General features: G+C 31.3%; 3 protein-coding genes across 4 annotated transcripts in view; all 3 read right to left on the bottom strand.

The window, feature by feature from the left end:
- Positions 1 to 3,302: 3,302 nt before the first annotated feature.
- On the bottom strand, positions 3,303 to 9,086 carry LOC148192486 (putative galactinol--sucrose galactosyltransferase 2). Of its 2 annotated transcripts, XM_088098938.1 has the most exons (14): positions 8,945 to 9,086; positions 7,213 to 7,418; positions 6,596 to 6,837; positions 6,227 to 6,317; positions 5,998 to 6,046; positions 5,838 to 5,929; positions 5,603 to 5,713; positions 5,386 to 5,508; positions 4,724 to 5,276; positions 4,567 to 4,634; positions 4,352 to 4,486; positions 4,048 to 4,265; positions 3,861 to 3,949; positions 3,303 to 3,768 (listed from the first exon to the last, which is right to left on the bottom strand). In XM_088098938.1, exons 2-14 carry the CDS (start codon positions 7,401 to 7,403, stop codon positions 3,454 to 3,456), a joined length of 2,277 nt encoding a protein of 758 aa, XP_087955064.1. In that variant the 5' UTR covers positions 7,404 to 7,418; positions 8,945 to 9,086; the 3' UTR covers positions 3,303 to 3,453. The 2 variants fall into 2 exon arrangements, with proteins under 2 accessions (XP_087955064.1, XP_087955065.1); XM_088098939.1 differs by lacking the exons at positions 7,213 to 7,418; positions 8,945 to 9,086 and having other exon boundaries at positions 6,227 to 6,511; positions 6,596 to 6,712.
- A 6,476-nt stretch (positions 9,087 to 15,562) lies between these two features.
- LOC148192485 (calcium-dependent protein kinase 32-like) lies at positions 15,563 to 18,754 on the bottom strand. Its single transcript, XM_088098707.1, has 7 exons — positions 18,622 to 18,754; positions 18,371 to 18,514; positions 17,834 to 17,986; positions 17,569 to 17,684; positions 17,287 to 17,454; positions 16,672 to 16,902; positions 15,563 to 15,946 (listed from the first exon to the last, which is right to left on the bottom strand). Exons 1-7 carry the CDS (start codon positions 18,743 to 18,745, stop codon positions 15,785 to 15,787), a joined length of 1,098 nt encoding a protein of 365 aa, XP_087954833.1. The 5' UTR covers positions 18,746 to 18,754; the 3' UTR covers positions 15,563 to 15,784.
- Positions 18,755 to 19,767: 1,013 nt separating this feature from the next.
- Positions 19,768 to 20,198, bottom strand: part of LOC148192484 (vacuolar protein sorting-associated protein 51 homolog) — a 6,602-nt gene continuing 6,171 nt past the window's right edge. Inside the window, exon 15 of the mRNA XM_088099210.1 lies at positions 19,768 to 19,908. Within this exon, the coding sequence (XP_087955336.1) occupies positions 19,768 to 19,908 (141 nt within the window). The remainder of the gene's footprint in view (positions 19,909 to 20,198) is intronic.

The raw sequence follows: 20,198 nt of genomic DNA, 5'->3' as shown, positions 1-20,198 counted from the left end.
TGTCAAAATTTTAGCTCAATTTAACAAAAAAAAAAAGGAAAATTTAGTGAGACGACTTAATGAATATGTCAATAATTTTTCTCTTTTTCAAAGGTTGCAAAACACTCTCTCTTTACTTAAGGCTCGTCTCCACTTAGGTTAAGTGACATAAAATAGACTTAACTAGGTTGGAATTTTTAGACACATAGTTGAATGTCAACCCAATATATTTTTCCCCTCACAATTATGTTAAGTGACTACCAATCCAATAATCTCATAATAAACTTCTTCCTTAGTTATCATTTCAACACCATTGTCGTTAGTTTTGACTTTATCCAACTTCAACAACTTAGCATCCAAAACAGCATGTATCTAATGAGACTTCACATCAATATGTTTGAACCTAAAATAAAATGTTTGATTCTTACTAAGATGGATAATACTTTGACTTTCCACAACTAATGGATAGTTGTTTTGCACAAAACTAAGACCCTGCAATAATTTCTTCAGCCATATGTAGCAACTCCTTGCATGCTTTTGTGATGACAATGGACTTTGTCTCTATATTAGACAATGTTATGCACCCATGTAGTCTTGATTGTCAAGTGTGAATGTATATTTATGTCTTCATTTAGTTTTTAATCTTGGATTCCTGTTTGGTTTTGTGTTTTAAAAGATTGTTTTAATTAGGGTTTGTTATAATTTGATTTATTGAGCATGATATATAAAAATATGTTAAAATAACTTTTTGGATTGCGTGAATGTTCTTTGTATATATTTTGAGGTTTATTAATGTAACTAAACAAAGAATCACAAATAATCAAAATAACAAAAATCTAAGTTAAGCATGTCATGAAAAAGGCAAGACAAGACATAAAAAAGTGAAGATATTTAGCTAAGACAAGAGGAGGGAACAGGTAACAAAAATTAAACCTTGTGATTTTCTTTATCTTTTTTGCAAAAAAGAACTTTATGCTTTGATAATTGATAAATCTTTATAATAAAATATTATTTAGAAAGATATATTTTATATATTTTATTTGATATTTTTAAATAATTATCTTATTTAATTATGTTAGTAAATATCAAAAGATAATATTTATCAAATATTTTTTAATATGACAAGATCTTTCTAAATATATTTATATATCTATCAAATGTATCTTTAAAATATTAAATTATATAGTTACAAGATAATTAAAGAATATTACGTTATAAAAAATAAGGTTACAACAACATAAAAAAAAGAAGCTCAAAACAAAACCTAGTTCAACAGACTTAGAAAACACATTAGAAGAGTATAAAAACCCTTCAAGAGACCTAATCATGTCTTCTCCACCGTTCTTTAATATTTTTATGTTATTTTTATATTTTATGGACAGTTAAACAAAGATTAATTTTGTTATAATTTCAATATAAATTCTGACATTAGAATGAAATGTGAGTATAAGAGAATCAAATTAAAAACACAAATAAGTATATATTATAAGTGAACATCAAAATAATAATGCTTCAATTTAAAAAAAAATCTAAAATAAAGCATCAATATGTGAGACTAATTTCTCTAACCCTAAATCTCTAATTGAAAATTCTAACTGTAAAAATAAAAACGAATATACCATGTAGTCAAAATTTAATTATGATTCAACTCTATAAAAAAGTGAGAATCACCATTTTACTGGTATGACTTAATGACTTTATAACTTAATGAATAACCAATAAATTCTCTCTTTCTTTTTTATTTTATTTTAAGTTACGAATAAAACACTTTCTTTTAAAAGACACTCTCTATTTAGATTAAATAAAATGAAACAAAATAAAATTAACTAGGTTAGGTTTTTTTAAACATAGTTTAGAATTCAAACTAAAAAACAATGTAAAAGTGATGGCAAAACTTATTAAGGGCATTTGGATGTACATGTATTCACTATTTTAAGACACAAGAAGACAAAATGCGATGAGTAGAAATTTCTGAATAGAATTCATTTACACCAATTAAGAAAAATAGTTAATACTATTTAATTTTACCAATCGCAATTTTAAAATATTATTTTTCTAAATACTTCTTGTTAGAATTTGATACAATTAAATGATACCATTAAAGAAATAAAACTTATATTTCTGTTTTTGTTTAAGTTCACCGCACATAGTAATTTGATTGTTTATATATTTGAGTTTGGAGGTAATAAATAATGAAAAGGATGTAAATTTGTTTGGCATCTAAAATTAGTTAGGGTATATTATTAGTATGAATAGATAGATTTCTCAGCTATTAGTTCTACAAAAAAAAAGTTTATTTATGAATTATTATTAACTTATTTATAAGTTATTAAATATTTTAAAGAGGGAATACTATAAAAGGACTTTATAAAATTAAGTGCAGACTTATTTAATTTTACATAAATTTCTTTTTTTTTTTCTAAAATTTATTATAAAAAGATACTCAAGACTTAAACTCACTCACCTATTTCAACAGTGCTATTAGAAACACATAGATGACTTGTTTGCATATTATACAGTTGGTTATGTCTATTAGTTTAATTAACGTTTCAAGTACATTATAAGCTTAATGATTTGTTGTGGTTTATTTTGATTATATTTTAATATACAGTTTGATTATGGATGAACTTCTATAACATATTAAGAATTTGCTTAAAATTCTTGAAAAAGAAACATTAATGTAAACAAGAAAAAATGTATCATTGGAATGAATTGTGCTAATTTCTATAATACTTAACATAAGTTTATTTAAAATTTCTATAACCGTTTGTGAAAGGTGTTAACACAATTGTCGTCTTTAACTAAAATAGTTAAAAGATATTATTATAGTTTTTAATTGGGACAAGGTTTAAGAAAAATCATTTCAAGAATTAATCCTATGATTTATTTAGGTAAAAATTAAATAGGAATTGCATCAATTATTCTACCAAATGATAAAGAATTTTATGATAAATAGGAGTTAGTTCTAATTACTGGAATGGGATTTATTGGTTCAGTTGAAAACTGTTGCTTCTTTTGATTGAAAAAATGAAACTTAGTATTTGAACCTTAAAAATCTGGTCAGAATGGGTAAAGTTGTTTGAAAACTTCTTCCATCATTTGACAATCCCGTGTTATACATTTGTAAATGAGACCATTGTCGAGAGATGTGTTCTTGTCAAACCAATTAAATTGATAACTTCTTAAAATTCAGCTTCAATGAAACCAATCAAATATTTGTCATTTATAAAACCGCCAAAATCATACCGACAATGTATTTTCTTATTACTTATATTACACATACATTTTATGATATAATTATAGATTTTATAATTCTGGTTAACTTTTAGCTGATAATATTATTATTTTATTCATTTGTCAAAATCAGTTACAATATAAAAAGTTATTTTCTTTAGAGATAAACTTTTCTGCTACCATTGCATGTGAAGCTATTAAAGCAAAATGTGTGTCCTACAAAAGGATAAGAATCAAGACTCAAAAATGGATCTCTATCTGGCATAGCTGCATGTCCCTTTCAGGCACAGGGATGTAAAAAGTTGTCAATCCATTCTCTGAGTCATAGTTGAAATCTGTTTGATTGCCAGCTACCAGACACTTCACAGGACACTCAGAAGAATAAGCTCCAAATCTGCCATTTCCCCTCACTTTCACAATAAAAGTTGCTTTTCCTGATTTATCTTCATTAGGGACTTCAGATTCTTTATGGACATCAAAATGTTCCACAGCACCTCCAACGTTTAACATATCCAATAACCCTATAGGTGCAAATGAAATACTTGCCTCAATTTCCTGTTCAACAACACCACTTCACTTAGTATAAATCATGCTGCAATTTCAGTAATAGCCCAATGGTACAAAACCAAAAACTAATAAAGCCTCACCTTGATTGGACAAAAATGGAAAAGTTCATACTCCAGAACTTTCAATGTCACAGGAACCGAAGCACCTTTTGGCAGCCGAATCACCTCACCTAAAACATGGAAACATATTGATAGTTTCAATGAAGTTGAATTGGAGCCTTTTTTACTTACAATACAACTTTTTAATTCATATGTGAAACTAAGTTACCTGATCTGTAGGCATAAACAACAGTGTCACCATGCCAATCAGCACCGGCTACTTGAGCAATGAGGTCAACATCAGAGGCACAAACTGAGCCAGTGAGAGTCCCAGGTGATGGACAATGAATTCGGGTTTTCTTTTGTACCTTGCACCACCCAGCACCTTGGCAATTAAACACACCAACCACGCCAGAGCATTTGTTCAAGTTCCATATCTTGAGCAAGCTGGACATGACAACTTAGGCATATGAACCATCAGAATGTCCCAAAAACATTGCATGAGAAGTGCATTGGTAGAAAATTAAACGAACCTTGTTCCATCTCTTGCTGGATCAAGAAAGAGTGTGTCAACGGTAGGCCTGCCTGGTAACTGAGCACGGAGAACTGAACCATCATACAGAACCAGTCTCTTGAGAAGATTAAAATTGTGCCTTCCTGGCTTATCACTATAAAAGCAACAAATCTACACGTCACAAATGTGCTAATTTCATGTATGGCCTAAAGCAGGACAATATCTGTGACGTACCTAACATAAATTGGACCTCCACTAACTGCACGGGCTGCAGCATGGTACTCTGCTGCTGGATGTAAACTCTAACATAAAAATTCTTTTGTCAAGATCCAGGAAATGTAAAATATAAAAATGCATATTCATTAACTAAATTACTATAACTTCAACTTACATGAAACATGTCCCAGTCAGCTTGCATAAACTCTCCCAGAAAAAGTGTGTTATATGCAACAGATGAAATGTGAATTGTGTGGGAAGCAGGATCACCGGGATAAAAGTCATCAGATGCTCTCACAACAGCAGTCTGCTTTGAACTATAAAGGCCATCAGTGTTATGGCACATACAGGCAATACATCCATTGTCACGAAAATTCAGAGCAACAGAGGCCTCAAGTGCCTGAATATAGCTGCGCGTGAGTGTGACCCTACCACCGTGTCCACTCCCTAGGGTCTCAATAATGTTTTGCACATCAACCTTCACTCCATCTACTCCACATGACGCTAAGTAAGCATGAAGCTCATTGTAGAAATTAAAAACCTTCTTCGGGTGCACCAGTCCCAAGCCATGTACAGACAAGCTGTCCATGACAATGTCTGGTTGGTTTCCTAGCACACCAGGAGACTGTACTGGATATGCCAAGGAAGTGTCGTAATGTTCCATGCCACTTGCTGCAGGCTTCACTCCTCCCCAATAACCAGCCAGAGCATGCCAAACATAAACATATCTGTCCATAATTCACAAACTTAAATTCGGTAAGCGACATCTCATAATTCTCCTCTTACATAAAATTTAAATATCCAAAAGCACTCCAGTTTCAAGGTCTAAGACCATACTTCACATTGTGACATCGCTTTGCTTCATCTACAACATGCTTCAAACCAGAAATTGTGTCATTGCTCTGTCCATTCTTTTGAAATTTAGTATTTTCTTTAATACCAGTTAACCTAGTAGCAAACCTGCCGTCATCAAAATTCTCCAAAATATAAATTCAAGTGCTTTAAAATTATAACGGAAAACTGTTAGTAGCTATCAAAACTTAGTAAATCTTACTGTGCTCCTTCTTGTAGAAGACAATCATCATCACTTTTTGGTTTACTTTCAATCTGTTGCCAACCATCATCAATGATGAGGAACCTTGGACTTGTACCTCCCTCTGATAGGCTGAAGTAATATTAAACAAAGTTCAGTGTTTCAGAATTCGGTAACTTGACTGTTCTTCATGGAAACTTGACTCTTCTTCACGACATAAACAAACTAGCACACTATACTATTTCCCTTAAATTACCTTTTGAGGCCTTCCTCAACACCTTCAGCTGTGACATCAGTATAGAAAGCATCCCATGTGCACCAGCCAAACCAGTCAAGAAAAGATGGCAACTGTAAAAGACCAACTAAAAGTAAGAAACAATTGAATCTTTTGTATACAGCTAAGAGGAGATTCTTACTTTTTTCTTCTCACGGTGACGGAAAGTTTGCATATGTTTTTCTACAGCCCTTGAGTGACATTAGAAAAGGAATCAGTAACATTTCAGTAGACAACAAACCAATTCCATTGTTCACCAAAAAAATGACAAATTCAAGTCAATGCAATTTATGTAACTTGAGCTTCACTGATTGTGTAAGGTACTCAGAGACATAACATATTACAGAGACAAGAAGGGAAAGTTGCCTTACTTGACAGCTTGGTTGATGACTTCAAAGGGGTTGGTGCCAGCATGCATGTAGACCAAGTGAAGGCCGTGATTGGTCTGAACAGCAGGATCTCCTGCAAAACCAAACCATACACCAAAAGGAAACATATCGTTTCGGTTCTTTGGGACTCCTCCTTACATATACATTTTGTCCAAAGCTATAAACTCCATTTGATTGATTTAATTGATTGGTAGGAAGCCATTGAGAGGTTTCTTCATCCCATTAGTATATTCACATATGGTAGCTCCACCTCAGCTTCTCTACAAACTTGGGGGAGCTTAATTTCAACCCAGTAGCAGAGTTTGTCATAGCTAACACCAAATCAATTTTCATGGCCAAGAAGCAACTCACCACTCTCAAGGCAAATCTCTATCTCGTTTTTATCATTGCCTTGTAGAACAGCACGGAACTGGCCTTCCAGGAGAGGAAGCAGAACAGTGTAAACTGTTGGAGAATTCTCTTGATAATCTTTACTGTCTTTGCTCTCTATAAGCATGAATTGAGTCTCCAATGGGACATCCCTCCCGCAGGTTCCCACTCTGTGAGTCATCCACCATAACTTAAACCGGAAACAACTCAAGAACCGAAGATCCCTATTCACAAGTAAGCTAAACTTTAGTAAAGAAGATAGATAGCAAGCTAATTCATCAAGGGTCAAACAAGTTTAGATTGTATAAAGCACCTAAAGCTTTGGAAACTAGATACCATGCTATTTCATCAAGCAAGTTTAAATTGTATAAACCAACTAAAGTTTAGGAATGTAGATAGCATACTGATTCATCAAGCAGGTCTATATTGTATAAAGCAATTTATTAAACTAGGTAGAATGCTAATTCATCAAGAATAGAACTAAATTTTACAGAGCAAGTTTATTTATCTCACCCATGTCCATGATCACAACTACAAATCACTACAACATATCGTATATAAGAATAAGTGATAAAGTGGTAAATGGTAAAGGGACTAACTCTAAGACACCCATGGGAAAGACATGCAGACTTTTGCTGTTGGAAGCAGTGGCACCAATAAATGCGCCTGTCACAAGGCCCTTCCCAGTTCCTGGAGTTAGGACAATGTTGTCTGGCACTCCACTCAGTATAATCTTGCCATGAACCACCAGGTTCCCATCATTGATAGAGATCATAGGAGTAACCGTCATGTTTGGAACACTCAACTATTGAAACAACACCACCATATCAAACATTTAGAAGCAGTAAATTAGTATTATTAACTTAAGAAAGTACGGTAACAACAATTGATACTTGAATGCTCTAGATGTTTCAAAGTAAATATAGGGGTAAATTTGAGAGAGGAAGAACTACCCCATATATATTATATTGATGTGATATGAATATTAATTATAATTGAAATAGGGTGATGCATGAGTAATATAAAACAAATAATTATTAGATGGTCCGGATTACAATTTTTATTTATTTTATGCCATGTAATTAAGTGTTTAATTTTATTTATTTTAATATAAGCCCTACATTGATTTATTTAAAATTAAAAAACTATTTATAAACAAAAATTACTTTAATTTAAATCTAATACTAATTTGTTTAAATTAAAAGATTTATTTATGAAGTGTAAAGAGTTTTTATATTAATATTTTCATTTAACTTATAAAATAATTTATTTGTAGAAATCACATTAAAATATACATTTTTATTTATAAATAACTAATATAAACCATTCTAATCGAAAATGAGATTTTCATTGAAGGTACTCTTAATGAATAACTTTGACCACTACATGTAGTTTCAAGTGACGGTATCTAAATATGATTTTGTCGGTAAAATATTACATTTTATACTATTCTTTTTGTTTTTTTTTTAAAAACTTTCAAACACCGTTATGTTTTATTTTTTAAGAACTAATAATAAAAAGTTTAAAACGATCAGAAAACCCAACAAGGTTAAATTGAAAACCATGTCGATGAGTGAAACACTTTTTATATTTTTTTAATGAATTAATATATTTGTTTAGTCACTTGGTTTTTACTGCATAAAGATTAATATATTAATTTAATTTTAAAAAATTACCTGATAAATTTATTTAATTTTCTAAAAATTACATTAAAATATGTTAATAATAATTTTTAATTTATTAACAACATAAAAGGTTTTACACTGATCATGTATAAAAATAAACTATAATATTATTAGCACTCAACTCAATCAATATTACATGATATAAACACGTATGAAAGTTTAATAATAATAAAAAAAAATGTTATATACAAAGGCATCACAGTAATTATACTGATTTATCTTTCTTCAGTAAGATATGTTTTAACACAAAGATAATTAGGAGAATAATACTTTCTATGAGTTAATACTAACTTCCATATGTTAAAAAATTGTTTATATAACTTCTTTTAAATTATTATTTTTTATTTTGTACTTAAGTTAATTTTAACGAGAATTTAAAAAAATAAAAAAAATTATGTAAATAAAATCCATTCCATAATTTTTTTTCTCTTGATCATACTTTTTTTATAATTATATCTTACCTTAAGGTCTAGTTTTATAAGTAAGTTATCTGAAGATAATTTTAGACAAACATTTATAATTATAGATAATCTCAAATTACTAATTACAAATATAAATTAATCATCACAAGTTAACTCATAAAAACATGAATTAGGGAAACAGAGTACTGATTATGGGTCAGAGTTAATGAAACTGAAGAACTCACCCGAAGAAGAGGATTCAAATATAAGAAACCTTGAGGCAGAAGAAGAACGTGAAACGCAGAATATCAGAATGAGTGTGTAATAACGAAGAAGAGAAGAAACAGTGCTGGTATCAGAAACTCAAAGTTTGTTGCAACTGTTAGCTGAATTCGAATTGGAATATGAAACGAATGAGACTGCAGGGAGCAATTTATAGGAGTGAGCGGGTAAAGGTCGAGCAACTTCTAGGCCTCCATTGATCGAGATTGTGACACGTGGATGTGACACTCAGGGTAGATGGATCTTGGAGAATGGAGAATTTATATAAGGAGAATTTTTGTTTTGTAATGTAGGAAAAATGAATACTACGTGTCTAGAGTTATCACACTATTTTTCGTAAATTTAGGGTTTTCAAAAATAAAATAAATTATTATTTTTAATATTAATAATATATTAATTATTACTTTTTAGTGGTATGAATAGAGGAACATGATGTTCATTGGAACATATGTTATCATGAATATTTCTATATTATATTAAAATTTATATAATTCAAAGGTCATACCCTAAAAGCCTAATTCTATATGTTTCTATTAATAAAAAATTCTGTTAAGTCATTACAAACATTAAGTTACAATAAAAATATTCTTAAATTCAATCAGTATTATGTTTCTATTAATACTTGTCATAAATTTAATCACATTAAAAGTAACTTATAGTGAAATAAAATAATTTGGACATAAATGTTCTTAGGTTCCTCACTAAATATGGTGCTCATCCTAACATCGATGCATGTTGATTCCAACGTTTAGCAATTCTTCATTGTCATTCTTAATAAGTATAATAATATACTTATTTTATCTTAAAATGTTGAGAACATCAAAATATATTATTTTATCAAATTATAAAAAAAAATTAAAAACTAAAAAACATGATAATGACAGCATTAAAGAAAATGGTTTCTACCTTTCGGGAAGAATCCAGTGTGGGCATTCTTATATTGTAGATGACATCATTCATTACACATGATAGATATTTTGAAACTCAGAATTTGTGATTGGAAACTTTGTTCCATTTGAGATTCACTAAAACCAATATTAGTTCAAGGCATACAAAATAATAAAATAACGAAAGGAAATAAAAGATATTGAAAGTTTTGGATAAAATAGAAAGACTGAAAGATGACTATCCTTTACGTAATTTAATCTTTTAATTGTTTTAGAAAATTTCCAAGTTTAACCTGTTCTTATTCAGCTTTGTAGTAGCAATTATTCTTTACTATGTCACAATATACAATCATAACTAACCTTAACAATGAATGGTTCTTCTAATATTTCTATAGATTTGTAGTCTCTTTTAATGCAAATTTTAATGTTGCCCTAGCAAATTTATTAAGTTAAAACTCAGCCATAATAATAATAATAATAATAATAATAATAATAATAATAATAATATTAATAATAACGAAAAACAAACTTGTTTGCTTCAAATCTACGTGTCCATGCTAAGAGTTGATAAAATAAAGTTAAATGCATTTTTAATTTTTAAATTTTAATGTAAAATTAAAATTTATCTCTTTATACTTTTAAATTTTTATTTTTAAATTTTATTCAATATAATCATTTTAATTAATATTAAAATAAAAATATATCGAATAGTATAAACCATTTAAATGTTATCGTAGACGTGTTTTTTTTACACCTAAAAATTATAACATAGTTGAGTTTTTTAAATGATAACTACAAAATATTTTGCAAACATTAACTATGACTTTTGTTGTTGTCAATGTTACTCGAAGAAAATTTTCAACCAACATCGTTCAAGAAGTCGGTAGAAAAATCTCAACTTACAATATCATAGAAATATTTTTAATTGATGTGAACATAACTAATTAAAAAACAACTTAAATAAAAGTTAATCTAGAATAAAACAATATCATCTATTAATATTTTTATGATTAGTTAATGTATAAATAACTTTTATATAATAATTCATTCGTTATATCAGAAATATTTTGGACAAAGAGTTAAAATTATTTTTCTTCAATAATTTTTTAAATAAGATTACTAACTTCGAAACACAATTAAATCCTTTCCTTATTGTATTTTTCTTGTTTTCACACAAAGATTTTTATTGAGAAACGTGATAATGGACTAAAAAATGACTTACTTTTTTTTCAATATTTTTTTGTAAAATATGATTTCTTAAATAATGAACATCAATGAATGAGAGGTGTTACCAATAATGATTGTATTGGTTGTCCATTTGTTCTATATTTTATGTTTAAGAATGTTAAGTAAATAGTAACATTTAATTTGTTTGTAATCCTTGAGTTCGTTCATTTAAGTTACATTTGTATCTATAAGTAAAAGCTCTGATTTGGTGGAAAGATATAATAAATCATTTGAATACATTTTCTCTTATTCTCGTTATCTATTCTTTATTATGCTAAGTTTAAAATTCCACATAATTATAATATAATCACAACTATTTGAAAAATTTTACACTCACATTTTGAAACCAACATGTTTCACCAATTCCTATCTCAAATGACGCCTTCAACCAACAAAAACAACTTACAAATAAAATCAAGCAAATCATAGACATATTATATATATATTCCAATTTTTATAAATGAATCCTAAATTCTTATAAGTGTTTTCTTTTAGAATACACACATTAATTATAAATTTTTTAGATTTTTTTTTTCACAATTTTTTTCAGAAGTAAATCCTAAATTTTAGAAGTTTTTATTTTCTTAGAATCACTATTTTCCGTTTTAATTCAAAATAGCTAGGATATTTAATAATCTAATTTATTTTATCAACACAAGTAAAGACATGTGTTATGTATGTTTATTGTTATTTTGTTTATAATAACAAAAAATAATAAAATTATAATTATAAAAGTAAATATATATAATTTTTACAATAAAAGATAATTTTTATTTATTCTGTATATATTTTTTCTTGTAGATAATTATTTTAATTTTAAAAAAATAGTTAAATTTAAAGAAAAATAGTTAAATAGAAAAAATTATTAAATTTTAAAGCACAATTACTTAAAAGGTAAAATTGATAAGTAATTAATTTAGTTTAAAAGTATTGTTTACTAAAAATAAAATTAAGAAACAAAATATATATACTAAAAAGGTGATTTTTTTTTTATATATAAGAGTATAGATATTGAATTCATTGTCATATAACATGAGATTGTATAGACTAAATATATCATCGAATATTCGAATAATGAATGAAAAACTATATAAATCCCACATGAAATTTAGGTCACTAAACATACTCTTATCTTCACAGCAAAAGAACATTTTAGCGAAAATTTAAAAACCAGAAAGGAAAAAGCAACAAACAAAAACAATGACAAGAAATTAGTTCTTTTGTTTTTATACTTTAGATTTTTAATACTTTAGATTGTTAGTGTATAAGCCAAGGCAACTGTTGTTTAGCCGTTTTTGGCCAGTTGTACTTTGCTATTATAAAAACCCAACACTTGTACTTATTTCATAGTTAGTGGAGTGAATAATACACACAAATTATTCAATGTATATTGAGTTTTGTCTTCTTTCTATGGTCACTTCATCTGGTCGTTTGGTACTTTAGTGCTTTGCCATTTGGTGCAATAGTATTATGCTGGTTTGTTAGTTCTCAAGCGTCTGGTGTAGGCATTCTCAAACCGTTCATTCAGTGCAATAGTACTATGTTGGTTCGTTCGTTCTCAAGCGTTCGATGCAGGCATTCTCAGACCGTTCGGTTTGGTGCTATAGGTTCAAACCCTCGTTCTCTACCTTTCTAACAATGGTATCCAGAGCTCAGGTTCGAGACTTGGGAGCTTCATAAATCATCAAGGCTTGGCGAAGGGTGGTTGAAGCGTGAAGAAGATCAAGACTGTGATTCTTGGTAAAAGATTGAGGGTGTAAAGGATGACCAACAGTGATATCTCATCCGCTAATCTACCAATTCTCACAGAGAAAAATTGGAGCAGATGGAGTACACAGATGCGGATCCTATTCAAATACCAAGATGTGCATGAGGTGGTTGAAGGTGATCATCAAGAATTTCCTGCGGGTGCAGCTGATGATCAAAAGGTCGAGGAGAGAAAGAAAGACAATAAAGCGTTGTTCATTATTCACCAATGTGTAGATGATACTCACTTTGAAAAATCCAGCATGCAAAAACTGCGAGGCAAGCTTGGAGTATCTGATACTGGAGGAGAAAAGATCAAGAAGGTCAAGTTGCAGACGTTAAGGAGGCAGTATGAGTTGATGCAGATGATGGAGGGTGATAGAGTTAGAGAGTACTTTGATAAAGTGATTGCCATCACCAATCAAATGAAGGGATGTGGATAAGTCATCACAGACTTAATGGTCATTGAAAAGATCATTAGGTCTTTGTCTCAAAAATTCGATTACATAGTTGTGGCTATAGAAGAATCAAGAGAGTTGGATAAGATGAAGATAGAAGAATTGCAAAGCTTCCTGGTAGCACACGAGATGAGGATGTTTGATATAGAAATCCAATCAGGAGTGATGAGCAGGCATTGAAGGTGCATCATTCCGAGAATGAAGAGAAGAAAACATTCAAGAAATGGAAAGGGAAACGTGGAAAAGGGAAGTGGAGAAATGATAAGAACAAAGATGATCAAGATGAAACTTCAACAGAGGAGGAGAATGACAAATCAGATAAGAACTTCCGCAAGAAAGACAAGAGGAATGTTGAATGTTTCAATTGTCATAAGTACGGGCACTACTCTTATGAGTGTTATGCTGAAAAGGAAGAGCAGAAGAAGGTTCAAGGAAAGGAGACTTATATGGCTCAAGAAGAATCTGATTCAGAACCCCTCACATTGATGGTAACTACCATGTGCATAAAACTCACACTCTCAAGATCAAATATGGTATTTGGATTCGGGATATTCGAATCATATGACTTGCCACAGAAAATTGTTGATGAATTTTGATGAAACCAAGAAGAGTAGGGCGAAATGTGTTGATGATAATACTTTGAAGGTAGAGGGAATTGGTGATGTTGTTATCAGAAGGAAGAATGGGTCGCGTGCCATTATAACTAATGTGTTATTTGTGCCTACAATGAGATGCAATCTTCTGAGTATTGGCCAGTTGATTCAAAAGGGTTTTACAACAGTAATGAGAGGCTTCAATAAGGTTGAGTTGTTTGATAAAAATAAAAACCTGATCTTGAGAAGCAAGATCTCAAAGAATAAAACATTTCAGATCAGCATGGAGGTAGTGGAGAATGTTCAGTGTATGTCTGATGTGAATTGGAGGAGCCCGCAACAACTAGAAATGAAGCAAAAACAAATCAGCTTAGTGAAGTCTACAATGTGTGGAGAATCTGGCAACACAGTAGAGCAGAAGCAAACTTTGGAAGCAATGGAGGTGTGAAAAATAGTGAGCATCACTCTAAAGCTGCTAGAACACAAAGGAGACACGTGCTGCCACAGAGATTCAGTGAATGTGAGGTGTATACTAATACACAAATTGGTGATGAAGGAGATCTGGTGCACATAGCTATGTTTGCAGGTGCAGAACCGATCGATGAAGTAGAAGCTTTGAAGAAATCTGTGTGGAGGGATGCAATGAAAGAATAAAATTAAGTCCATTGAGAAGAATAGAACCTAGAAGTTAGTTGATCTTCCAACTGGGAAGAAAAGCATTGGAGTGAAGTGGGTGTTCAAGCAGAAGCTTAAGCTAGAGGGATCTATATCCAAGCACAAAGCAAGACTGGTTGCAAAGGGTGTTCATGGACCCTTGGAGGAAGAGTTCTATGTCCAACAGCCTCATGGTTTTGTTGAAAGGAGAAAAGGAAGATATGAAGGAAGTGCTGCCAAAAAGAATAATTCTAATGAGGCATGGGGAGTTGTAGGGGAACCGAGACATGGCGACGTACACCACAACTCCCGACCACAACATTCATTTAACCGTGCAGGGCATCGCACAAGAGCGTCAAACTGGCGTCCGCCTCTGCCGTGTGATTGGCTGGGATGACTACTCTACGGATTGGCGAGTGCAATTCAACGTGTTGCCGTACGCACGCACGCAATCAACGCTACACGAGGTAGGTTGGTGTTTCTCGAAGAAGAGGATGAGTGTTATCTCCCTAGGTGGTTGTCTTAGAGGGGAGTGTTAGTGTGTAAGCCAAAACAGTTGTTGTTTAATCGTATTTGGCCAGTTGTACTTTGCTATTATCAAAACCCAACACCTATACCTATTTCATGATTAGTGGAGTGAATAATATACACAGATTATTCAACGCATATTGAGTTTTGTCTTCTTTCTCTAGTCACTTCATCTGGTCGTTCGATACTTTAGTGCTTTGTCGTTCGGTACAATAGTACTCTGCTGGTTCGTTTGTTCTCAGGCGTCCGGTGCAGGCATTCTCAAACCGTTTGTTCGGTGCAATAGTACTCTACTGGTTCGTTCGTCAGGCGTCTGGTGCAGGCATTCTCAGACTGTTCGGTTCGATGCAATAGATTCAAACCCTATTTCTCTACCTTTCTAACATATATAATTTAAATATATATATTCATAATTATTTGTATATTTTGATCATTGAAATTGAATAATGTATAATATACATACATGATATAGAGAGTGGAAAGGTTAATGAATCTGTAAATAGAAAATCTGTAATATTAGAAAGACATTGAAATTACAAAAGAGTATAGTGTTACACTTTTCAATAAAAGTTTTGACCTTTGATTGCTTAAGCAGTAAGCTGAGGGCAATGGTTATAAGAAAAAAATTGAGAAAATAATAAGGATGAAGGGAAAACAGTAAAAGGATGGGTTTTCCTTTGGCTTTGTTCGAGGTAAAGAAGTTGTGATTTCTAAAGTCCGCTACCGCCATTGTTTAACTGCAAAGATCCGTCCTTGATCAACTTCTGACTTAGGCTAGAAAACCTCTCTCTTGAATACTGCCTTGATGCTTTTCTCCAATCTGTGCCAGCCTTCATCATTGTAGCAAATTCCTCATAGCTTATTTTTCCATCCTGCAATCACATGAATACAAAGCTCAAAGGCTGGTTCCAGACAAGACATGATCTTTAAATCAAGATCTAGATCGACAACATTATAGACATTAGTAAAGATTCATCTTCCAGGTTCACAACTCCTGAGAGGACCCACAAGAGTTCCAGAACGACTGATAGCTCTGGTTTTGTCTTCTAGACGGTTAAAAGAACAGAAAATGAGGTTGTCTGTTCTCTTTGTACACCCCACCCACATGACATTTGAAACTCCCTTGCAAGGCAAAGTTTACAAAAGGACAATATCACTCATGCTATGTTTGGAAGTCTTTGGGCTGTGGAGAATTGCGTGGAAGATGCTTTTGTCTGGTTGATTAAGGAAAGGGACGGGTTTTCATTTTCCCTAGTTTGATTGAAAAAGTTCAAAATAAACGTTTTAAAACCCACTAGGATCAGCCTAACAGTAGAGGATTTGGGTAGTTTACACAAGGTTTTAAATTCAAACTTTGTTGTTGTCTATACACCAAAAATTAACGTTTTTAAACTAGAGGGAAAGAGATAAGTTATAAAAATTTTAAAAAGCAATCTTCATGTTTTTTTTGTTAAAAACATGTAATTAGTAAGAATGCATAATTTACTTTTCTGCTGAGTTCATTATCACAATAAAATTGAATTTGATACAGTCAAGATGTAGAAACTTTAAACCCATATAAAATAAATTGAATAAATAAAAATTGAAATATACTGACCTTATCTGTGTCAACATCATGCATAATTGCATTGATGACTTCGTCGATGTTTGTTTCAACCTCATCAGCTAAGGCATTATGTAACTCTTCAATTTCAATATATCCACTTTCATTATTATCAAAAAATTGGAAGGCTTTGTGAATGTGCTCATCATGGTCTATCTTTCTCAGATGAATAGATATGGCAACAAACTCTCCATAATCTAGATACCCATCTTTGTCTGAATCACCCTGTATTAAGCAGCATCCACCCAAAGATTAAAAGCTGAAGAAAGCTTTCTAAGGGTATGATTGTAAAACAATAATTTAAAACAGTCAACTCAGATAATCTTTTCCATTAAGGTAAAACAGGATAAAACAGGAAATAGCATCGAAAGGATAGAGAATGTCTGATTGTAACAGTATATTACTTAAAAATATACCTACTTAAAAAAAAACAGTGTGTTAGAATGAACGAACTAATTACCATACGCAGTATAATATCCGAAGTTTACACTTAGTTTGATATATTACAACGAAAATAATTTTGAAAAACATGAGAAGAAACCACTTTTTTCTTCACCCATAAATTGTGGAACAAATAGAAGATTCCAGAGTAAGCGAAAAAATACTCACAACTTCCATGAGTATATGTACATCTCCGTCAGGAATTTGGTGACCTAGTTTCTGCAACCCTTCTCGCAGCTCATCAATGTTAATTTTTCCATTATTACCTGTATCCATCAGGTCGAATCCCTCTTTTATTCCAGCAGCTTCTTCTGAAGACAAATGTTCTGCAATCACCTGTTCATATGAAAGTCAACAGAACATAGTAGATAAATTATAAATCGATATATTAATAAACAATTTTGGAGAGTATTTCCCATAAGATTATTCAAATACGGTTTAGAACATTACCCTCAAAGCTCTTTTCTTAAGCTTGTTCATTACAGAAAATTGCATGAGCTTTGATCTGACAGTTTCTCCCAATGAAACATTAGGAGCTTTCTTTGCATTCTGTAACCATGGATGATCTGCATTTAGTGAAGAAGCAACATTACCATCCTCACATTTTTGTCACGAAACATTTTATCATAGTAGTCCATCTTATAAGGAAAAAAACCAAATAATTCTACACTTAATCTCCCTCCGCAGTAATACGACATGCATAATATATATATACCTAACACTTCTTGTGCAGTAAGCCGGCGCTTTGGGTCAGGATCAAGCATCTTCTTCACAAGGTCTTTTGCATTATCAGAAACCTTGGGCCATGGTTCCCTTCTAAAATCAACAACAGACCGAATAATTGCTTGAGCAACGCCCTGTTCAGTTTCTGCAAGAAATAATTGTATGACACAAATTTTGCTTAACGATGGAAGATAAGTGAAACACTATTGATAATTCCATCCTTTATCTGATATTAAACCTACAATACATAAAAAATATCATACGAGCACCAAATAATTTTTTTCTATGTTAAAAGATCACTACAAGTAAATAATTCTTTTTCTATCTTGTAACCAATGACATAATATTTTTCTTCCAACGCAAAGAACTATATTTCTAACATTACTATAGTAAATATTTATTGTTAGTACAAAAGGGCGAACCACCACACACACTGACCTAAATAAGTGATCCAAAAGTGGATTCTGAGCTACTTAAGATCTAAGACTCTCGGAAAAGCCACAAACATCATTCAGAATACTAAACTAACCTGCCCAAAAAGGTGGGACACCACAGAGTAAGATGTAAAGAATTACTCCAGCACTCCAAATATCTACTTCAGGGCCATAATTACGCTTTAATACTTCAGGAGCCATGTAATATGGACTTCCAACTATCTCATTAAACTTTTCACCTGCAGAAAAAGGCAAACTTCAACTTATTGTAAAGGCATAGCAGCATCAAAATGTTGAGGATCAAACAACAACAGCATCGAGATTTAATAACTAGCCAAAGCATTGCCTGGTTTGAAGATAACCGACAATCCAAAGTCAATTGCTTTCAGAGGTGCTGACTCCTTCTTGTTTCCAAACAAAAAGTTCTCAGGTTTGAGATCTCTATGCATCACACCATGTTTGTGGCACATCTAAACCACATAAAAAATACAAAAGAGTAATGATTTAATATCAAATTTAGAATAACCAATAATATATATATATATATATATATATATATATATATAGAGAGAGAGAGAGAGAGAGAGAGAGAGAGAGAGAGAGAGACTCTAGGCACATAGGTGCAGTGAAGAGCAAATAATTTTCATAGAAACCAAGAAACAAACTGTAACCAGTCCCAATATTTCAACTCCAAAGGTTTAAAGGCCATTCATGCATAGTATATCATTTATTTGCAGGTCTGATAAGTGAGATATACAAAAGAGCTCTTTCATCAACAGAGATAAAAGGAAATTCCCTTTTAAATATTCATCTGATAAACGTGGAAACTTCCATAAAAAGTAAACAAAACACAGCACAATAAAATACAGTAATACTGAGTCTTCTGCACCGATTTAAACATTGAATTGCACACACCAATTAGTTTCGTAATTATTATGCTATTTTCTTTAATTTCAAACTAATATCACAATTAAAATTTCAATTTACTTCAAATTATTCATCATTTAAAATTTAACAAAAGAGATGATTTTTTTTCCTGATCCCACAATGAATAAAAAAAGAGAAATAACATAAAACTACAACCATCAGCTAATTTAATACCTAAAATCTCAACATTATTTTAGTATCCAAAATTATCAGTCAATATTTATCACTAATAACATCAACATCAAGTAATACTCATTTTAGCCATTTTAAAATTCCATGACAAGCACTAAACCAGCCAATATTTCAAAACTTCAGAGGTTAAAACATCCTAAATCATTACTTTTTTCTGGAGAATCTAAACCATTACTTTAAATTAATTAATTAATGAATTAAATTCATAATCTAATGTTTGACTATAATTATAAAAAAAAATCAATGCAACTGCGTCACTGCTTCTATTATTCTTCTCTAATTAGTTAAAATTTATGCTTGATATCTGTATCAACAGTTAAGGCAAACCTCCATCATGCAAATTACTGAAGAATTCTTTTTTTTTTTTTTCATTTCATAAGTCATATATCATTCTAAGAATTCTTTCTTCTGCAAGTTGGAAACCGAGACTTTGAACCGAATACAGTAACATGGCATAGGAGCTAGAAAGTGAGCCCACCGGGCTCACCGTATGTTGAGATGAAAATGGGTTAATCTGGCTCAGAGTTAAAAATGGGTCAAATTAACCCAACTTACTTTATAACAAATAAGAGAATTTCCTACCCAACTACTCGAATTATGATATATTTGGAGTTGTGGCAGATAGACTCCTAATTTATTTTATATATTTATTCCAAAAGGAACAGTGTGTGTTGGTTGGTTCTACCCAGCTATTTATGCACTAAAACCAATAGTCATTTCTCCAGGGATTAAAAATTCATATATATAAATGAGTAGGAGTTAATCCACCCCGGACCTACCTCAAACCCAGATTAGTGAATTGGG

Source organism: Vigna umbellata, chromosome 9, assembly GCF_029865625.1.
Source record: "Vigna umbellata cultivar VRB3 chromosome 9, Vumbellata_1.0, whole genome shotgun sequence".
Classification (NCBI taxonomy): Eukaryota; Viridiplantae; Streptophyta; class Magnoliopsida; order Fabales; family Fabaceae; genus Vigna; species Vigna umbellata.
Note: the sequence above shows the minus strand (reverse complement) of the source record. Positions and strands in the feature narration are given on the sequence as shown.

Bases quoted from the DNA above. Each gene is read 5' to 3' on its own strand.
- LOC148192486 (XM_088098938.1), bottom strand. From the start codon at position 7,403: ATGACGGTTACTCCTATGATCTCTATCAATGATGGGAACCTGGTGGTT. The intron at 5,509-5,602 runs GTAAGATTTACT...TGATGACGGCAG, and splicing joins CTTCTACAAGAAGGAGCACA to GTTTGCTACTAGGTTAACTG. The intron at 4,266-4,351 runs GTTCGTTTAATT...TGTCATGTCCAG, and splicing joins CCAGCAAGAGATGGAACAAG to CTTGCTCAAGATATGGAACT.
- LOC148192485 (XM_088098707.1), bottom strand. From the start codon at position 18,745: ATGTGCCACAAACATGGTGTGATGCATAGAGATCTCAAACCTGAGAAC. The intron at 17,987-18,370 runs GTTAGTTTAGTA...TATTTCTTGCAG, and splicing joins TGTCCCACCTTTTTGGGCAG to AAACTGAACAGGGCGTTGCT. The intron at 15,947-16,671 runs GTCAGTATATTT...ATGTGATTGCAG, and splicing joins ATGATGTTGACACAGATAAG to GATGGAAAAATAAGCTATGA.